This window comes from Mus caroli, chromosome 12, assembly GCF_900094665.2.
Source record: "Mus caroli chromosome 12, CAROLI_EIJ_v1.1, whole genome shotgun sequence".
NCBI classification, from domain to species: Eukaryota; Metazoa; Chordata; class Mammalia; order Rodentia; family Muridae; genus Mus; species Mus caroli.
In genome coordinates, this window is record NC_034581.1 from 48,266,468 (window position 1) to 48,274,312 (window position 7,845).

The following is a 7,845-nucleotide window of genomic DNA, read 5'->3' on the forward strand; positions in this document are numbered from 1 at the left end:
CGAGGCCAGCCTGGTCTACAAAGTGAGTTCCAGGACAGCCAGGGCTATACAGAGAAACCCTGTCTCGAAAAACCAAAAAAAAAAAAAAAAAAAAAAACTCCTTTTAGATTGGGAATCACACTATTATTCTCTTAAAAATTGCAAGCTTGTCTCACTCATGCCTGGATGGTTTGGGGTTCTGACTTTGTCATTTAATGAGACCTTTCCAGGCATGAAGGCTTGAAGTTACACAACTACACTTGGCTCAGTTTCCACTGAGGTTAGAGGTTAATCTTCCTCTCTGCTCAGGGCACATTGGTGCTAGAGGCTGCTTATGCCTTCCTCCTCAGCATACATCATTGCCGGAAGGTAATGCAGCAAGCACCAAGGGTGAGCATCCACTGAGTAGGTATCCAGGTACCAGACTCTCTGTCTTGGTATTTTATTCCCTCCAAGCCTTTCAACATCTTTTTGGCATGGCTTATCACTTCTTTTCCTTTAAACTTGTGTGTGTGTGTGTGTGTGTTTGTGTGTGTGTGTGTGTGTGTGTGTGTGTTTGCATATGTGCTGCATGCAACATGCATGTGGAGATCAGAGGACTAGTTTCAGGATTTGGCTTTCTTCTTCCATGTGTGCTCTGGGGTTCATACTGGAACCGTCAGCCTCGGTGGCAAACATACTTAGACACTGAGCTGTCTCGCTGCACATCATTTCCAGTTTGTAGATGGAAGAAACAAAGGTTAACAACATCAAGCTGCTGACCTGTAATCATAGAGCTGATTAGTGTTAGAGCAAGGGCTTGACTCTGAAACTCCGTGAGTCTCATCGTTTGTGTCAAGTCAAAGTACATACTCAGAGGAGGAAATGACACACAGGCAGAGAGAGAGAGAGAGAGAGAGACTACAGATATCACCATTCATTCATTCATTCATTCACTCATTCAATAGATGTATCTTTGAGTGTCAGCGGGCTTGTCCAAGGCCTGGGCTGGACCTTAGTCACGAGGCCACAGTGACTTATCTCCTTCCTCCTGCTGTAATTTAAATGAGGAGAATCGAGCAGATCTCAGAAGAGAGTGGTAAGGATTAGATGGAGACGTGGTGTAAGAATCAGGCACCCCTCCCCCATTTTGAGACGAGGAAGCCAGGCTTTAGGAAAAGTTAGTTACCACAATTATTTGTACAATATCATCTGGGTATTGTAGAATAAGAGTGTTGGGGTTGGAAATAGATACAAGAGGAGAAGGAATAGCTGAAGGGAGAGAGCATTCCAGAGACAGAATGAATACACGAATAATAAAATCTCATGTAAGTCCTGGGGAGGTCCAGTCTCTGGATGACCTGGCTGAAGAGATGGTGTGGGTCTAGCAATTGGAATGGGGGGGCTGGGGCTGGGGGCTGGAGTCAGTGCCTTCACGAAGAAAACTCAGGTCACTTTTGCCTCCTTTCCTTCATGTGCCAAGGGCCTTGACCAGGCTGTCATCCAGCTTGGTTAGAAGAATCCAGTTTTTATCCTACATCATCAATTAGAAATCTCCCAGTTTGTCATATGATATATGAACTAAATTAGTAATGAGACAAAAGCCTCAATTACACAATTAAAGAGTAAAAACAAAACCTTACAATGTGACAAAGAAAACTGGGAGTGCTTTTGAAATTATTAACATACTCTGTTTTAAAAGAAAAGATAGAACCGGAATTTTGGGGTTGATCTCGACCATCTCTAAGGCGCTATGCCCAAGTTAAAGTTTGAATACTTAAAAGGTGGATGGTGTGTATAAAGCGATGTAGTAATTGGTTATGTGCCTTTTCACGGGTCAGGCCAGAGCGACTGAAATGGGTTCAGATTTCACGTGGAATGCAGTTAGGTTCGTGTACTCAGTGTTACACTCACTGAAACCATTACTATTGTGTGTTTCAGGGCCGGCTTGACTCCCTCACAGAAGTGGACGACTCAGGGCAGTTAACTATCAAATGCTCTCAGAATTATTTGTCTCTGGATTGTGGTATTACTGCCTTTGAACTTTCTGACTACAGTCCAAGTGAGGATCTGCTGGGTGGCCTGGGCGACATGACCACTAGCCAGGCCAAAACTAAATCGTTTGACTCTTGGAGTTACAGCGAGATGGAAAAGGAATTTCCCGAGCTCATCCGAAGCGTTGGGCTGCTTACAGTGGCCACCGAGCCTGTCCCTTCCAGCTGTGGAGCAGCCAATGAGGACTCATCTCAAGTGACCCTTTCAGAAGACCACAGAGCTGGACATGAGGAAGACGGCGCTCCTGAACCTGGAGAGCAGCTGGGCTCAACACTGGGGACGTCTTCCTTAGGGGACACACTGACAAACGCTGCTGAACACCCTCCGGAGACAGCAAACCAAGACTCTACTTCCTCTCCGCAGCTTGGTGCGAAAAAATCCCAGCCTGGTCCTTCTGAAATGATGACTCCCAAGAGATCCATCCGCGATTGCTTTAATTATAATGAGGACTCTCCCACGCAGCCCACATTGCCCAAAAGAGGGCTATTTCTAAAAGAAACTCTTAAGAACGAGCGGAGAGGCAGTGATGGGAAGGGGTGGGTGGTTGACCTGAAGCCTGAGCTGAGCAGAAGCACCCCGTCCCTGGTGGAACCCCCTGACAGATCGAAGCTCTGCCTAGTGTTGCAGTCTTCCTACCCCAGCAGCCCTTCGGCCGCCAGCCAGTCCTATGAATGTTTGCACAAGGTGGGGATCGGCAATCTTGAAAACATAGTCAGAAGTCACATTAAAGAAATTTCTTCCAGTTTGGGAAGGCTTACTGACTGCCATAAAGAGAAACCACGACTGAAAAAGCCTCACAAGACCTTGGCCGAGGTGCCCCTGTGCAAACTACCTAAACGGGGAACTGGTTCAGGAAAGCAATCTGAGAATACCAAGAGCTCAGCCATGCCGACCATGGTGTCTCCTGGAGCTCCGAAAGCCACGGCAGGACCAGCAACAGATTCTGAGTCTACAACCTCAGGTGACACGTGCCATCAGAGAAATCGGGGTGGAAAATTGCCAGCGCAGTCGAAGGCCTCCAGCTCATCCCCTTGTAGTCACAGCAGTGAGTCCTCTCTTGGCTCAGACAACATCAAATCCCCACTTCCTCTTCTTTCAAAAAGCCAAAAAGGCTCCCCACCCACTCCATGTCACGCCACACAGAGCGGTCAGGTGGTGGAGGCCTGGTACGGCTCTGATGAATACCTAGCGCTGCCATCTCACCTTAAACAGACGGAGGTGTTAGCTCTGAAACTGGAGAACCTAACCAAGCTTCTACCCCAGAAACCCAGAGGAGAGACTATCCAGGATATTGATGACTGGGAACTGTCTGAGATGAATTCAGACTCTGAAATCTATCCAACGTACCACATCAAGAAAAAACACACAAGGCTAGGCACCGTCTCTCCGAGCTCATCCAGCGACATAGCCTCATCTCTCGGGGAGAGCATTGAATCTGGGCCCCTGAGTGACATTCTTTCTGATGAGGACTTATGTCTGCCCCTGTCCGGCATGAAAAAGTTCATTGATGAGAAATCAGAGAGACCTTCATCCTCTGAGAAGAATGAGAGCCATTCTGCTACAAAATCAGCCTTAATTCAGAAACTAATGCAAGATATTCAGCACCAAGATAACTATGAAGCCATCTGGGAAAGAATTGAGGTAAGGTTAGTTTTAACCTAGTGATTTCTTGTCTGGGTTTTAAAAATAATTCCAGGGAAGTAGTCACCTCCTTCCTACTCTTTATCAAATATGTTAAGTTTTCATTTAACCTTTAAATTCTTCAAAGGAAGACATGGAAAAACAATTGTATCCATCCCAGGAGCCTTGACTGCTGGAGAATTCTGTTGCTCCTACTCAAGCTGAACAGGGTACCTGATGAACGAGCCGTTGCTGGGAAACAGCTTACAGCAGTCATGGCACACACATGGGATGCGCATCCAGTGCACACACCCGGTGGGGCATCACAGTTACCTTCCACACCTCCAAATCTCCTTCCTTAGCCCCAAAGTGACTCTCGCTCTCTAGCACCTTCTGTTGAAAAGACCACTCATGTCCAACTTACTAGCCATCCCTGTTTTCTCCCCTCCTCTTCCTTTTGGGGACCTCTGGCTTATTTCTAAACCATCTTTCACATCCACTACGTGGGGGATTTTGGGAGAAGAGATTTGATTTGGGGTAAATCTGTACTTTTGGAAGGAATTATTGGATGTGATAGAACCTTTGAAGACAGACATCAGGACTCCATAATATAGCTTATGGTTTTATTCTCCAAGAGGCATCTAGACAAAGATTGACTTTCTCTAGAACTCTGTTGGAAATAGGTCTAGATAAGTTTATCATTATTTCTTTCCCTTGGAATAAAATTGTCCATACCTTGCATAATGTGTATAGCACTTTACTATGTGTAAAAATCTTCCAGATGCACGTTTAAGCCTTATTCTGCCACTATGCAAGGAGGTTATCTACAAAATGAATTATTCTTCTATACTGATAGAAACAGAGGTTTGGTAAGCCTAAGTTAGTTTTATAAGCTAACTGACTAGGTTGACAGACATATCAACTGGATGATACTTTTGCTTGGAAGGCTAAGATGCAAATCTGTATCTCTTGATTCTTCATCATTTTTACTGTTGCAGTGTTAGAAAGATTTATCCTGCAGGGAAATTTTAATGGGGGAGGAAAACAAGATTTGGTAGAGAATATCACTGTAACCCTGGGTTTGCCCAGGTACTTCTCTTGTCTTTTATATGTTCATTGATGAACATTATCAGGCTAGGCACTGTTACAGTACAGTACATATGGACAGAATAACCTTTTAAATGAAAAGTCAAGTCTATAAAAATAAAATTAGCATAAATATATGATAGTTATGTTTCAAATAATTGTCATCATACATCAAGTATTTAGGTATCTGGTCCTCATTACAATCCTGGCATTAATTTCAAATGGGGTTAATTAATTGGGGATAAAAATATAGATGAGGAGACAGAGGCTGAGAGACATCAGGTAAATCTTCTCTGGAGCTAACACCACTGACTTGATCAAATTCTCAGAGTTGTAAGTCCAAAGTTAGGACTTGAATGCAGAGCCAGCCTTACCTGAGCAGTGTGCACCACGGCTCCCGGACTGGCTAAGAGAAACTATGGCGGCCTTGGTGAGAACCAGTGTGGAGTCAATTTTAGGGGCTTCTGTGAAGCAGAGCCGGAAGTGGGGTAGTGTCAAAGAGTGAATGCAATCAAGCAAAGGAGTCTAGGCCTTGCTCGGCCACCAAAGGCTCCGGGGCCATTTTCCCATTGTCACTCCCTGGTGTTCCCTCTGGTCCCTGTGAACCTCACAAAGCAGAAGATAGGCGACATGCTAATGGCTGCTTCACAGGAGGGACTAGTACACCGTGATGGGTGATGGAACTCCCCAGCACAATACCTGCATATGGTACCCAGCATCTCAGCTCCCAAGAATCCTCAGATCCCCTGACACTCACCTTTGTGTCTTTATGCTGATTTTATTGATAGGAAGGATTTCTTTGTAGTGTACTTTTATTTTTGCTCCTTTGAAACCCATTTTTGTTTCTTTTTTGAGATTATAGTTTAATTACACTTTTCCCTTTCTGTGATTCCCTCCAAACCCTCCCATAAACCTCTTCCCACTCTCCTTCGAATCAATGGCCTCTTTTTTGCATGCGCGCATGTGTGTGTATATATACATATATATTCCTAAATATAACCCATTGGTTGAGTCCATGTATTGTTTCTTGTATCAATGTTTGCAGGACTGACTGGTACTGGGCAACCACTTGGTGTGCTCATCCTCCCGGAGGAGCTTCCACCGCCAGTATTACTCAGTTGCCTGTAGCTCTTTGTGTAGGGTTGAGGCCTCATGGGCTCCCCGCCCCCACCTCCACCCCATTTGGAAACCCATCCTTTTAGTAGACAGCATATTTACATAGTTTAGGAACTTTATTGTCCATTAGCTCTCCCTCATACCTCTTGACCCTATCTTGGGTTCTGACCTCAGGTAACTGTTGTTACTTACAGGCTTATGTCTTTTAAGAAGTTCTTATTCATTTATAAGCAAGAGCAGACATTTTTGTTAAGTAATATTTTAAAAACCAAGAGTCAAGTTGCAACCCGTCCTTCATAAATAGAAGCTCCTTTCTGTTTGTTATTATTATTATTTCTTGACGTCTCTAGGATGTTTGGGGGGGGGCTTACCAGCTCTCTATGACTTACCAAGAATTTATGGTATAGGTAAATTGATGGAGGATTTCAGGTTAGAGTGCCCACGACTCTGCCCCATGAACTTTCAACATAAAATTAAGAGGAAACAATTAAATCAAGTCACTGAAGCAGTTTATGTTTTTCTGAGAAACGCATGGAATGGAATAAAAGTAATGAGAAGAATTAGAGAAGGGAGTGCCTAAAGCAAATGGACTTTAGCCTAGGTTAAAAGGTGACATGGTGTCTGGATAACTTACATGAGTGCACGAGCTATATCACAAAGGGCAAGTCTAGCCTGAGCCGTGTATTCCTAGTGCTGCTCTGTTTGTTGGTTAACTTTATTTTGTTCTATTTCTTCTTAGAATTACCGAGCAATTAAACCCAGGAGCTCTTACATGCTAGGCTAGGCTGAGCAGTCGAACCCAGGGCCTCTTACATAGCAAGCTAACACTCCACCACTCAGTTACATGTCTAGTCTGTTTGTAAAGTAATGTATTATTGGAACACAGTCATGCTTTTTTTCCCCTGTGGATGTTTCTGCTTTGTAATGATAGACTTGAAGAGTTATGACAGAAACTATGTAGCCTGCAAAGAATGAAGTACTTCCTGTCTGGCTGACGGGGGAGCCAAGTTCCTGGCCTCTGCTCTTGATTGAGGAGGAAACAGGAAAACTCATTTCTGAGTAGCATATATTAAATGCCAGATTCTGCAGTAGGTCCTCTCATGTAATTTATATAACAACCCTATAGAAGACCTGTCCCACAGGACCCTGATATAGCTATCTCTTGTGAGGCTATGCCAGTGCCTGGCAAATACAGAAGTGGATGCTCACAGCCATCCATTGGATGGAACACACACAGGGTCCCTAATGAAGGAGCTAGAGAAAATACCCAAGGAGCTAAAGGGGTTGGAAACCCTATAGGAGGATCAAAAATATGAACTAACCAGTAATACCCCGCCCCCAGCTGTGCCTCTAGTTGCATATGTAACAGAGGATGGCCTAGGTGGCCATCAATGGGAGGAGATGCCCTTGGTCTTGCAGAGATCATATGCCCCAGTACAGGGGAATGCCAGAGCCAGGAAGCAGGAGTGGGTGGGTTGGGGAGCAGGGTAAAGTGGGGGTATAGGAAACTTTCGGGAGAGCATTTGAAATGTAAATGAAGAAAATATCTAATAAAAATACATATTAAAAAAACCAGTACAGACCACTGGGGGTGGGGTGGGGGAACCTGTCCCATTTTGCAGATGATGAATCTGAGGATCAAATGAGCTGAAGGTCATGTGACTGCTAACTCTAGAGAGGACTTGATCTGTGAGAGAGAGTAAAATGCCAAGGAATTAAGACAGTAATCATAAGAATAGATAAAAATCCATTTACCAAACTCACAAAAGTGCTTCTGGGTTAGTAAATGGACAGTGGGAACTTTTTGTAATGACTGTGTGGGGACAGCCACTTGTCTAAAGTGGGAAATTCTCGGATCTACTGAGCAGTAGATCCAAACTCTTGGAACAGCTGAGCAGTGCCTAGGAGGGAATGCAGCCCTGGTGTGTGTGTGTGTGTGTGTGTGTGTGTGTGAGAGAGAGAGAGAGAGAGAGAGAGAGAGAGAGAGAGAGAGAGAGAGAGAGAGAACAG

General features: G+C 44.5%; 1 protein-coding gene across 9 annotated transcripts in view; it reads left to right on the top strand.

The window, feature by feature from the left end:
- Akap6 (A-kinase anchoring protein 6) overlaps nucleotides 1–7,845 on the top strand; it is a 432,222-nt gene that overhangs the window by 180,945 nt on the left and 243,432 nt on the right. For all 9 annotated transcript variants that reach the window (XM_029484604.1, XM_029484605.1, XM_029484603.1 and 6 more), the window contains one exon: nucleotides 1,900–3,654. In XM_029484604.1, coding sequence (XP_029340464.1) covers nucleotides 1,900–3,654 — 1,755 coding nt within the window. The remainder of the gene's footprint in view (nucleotides 1–1,899; nucleotides 3,655–7,845) is intronic.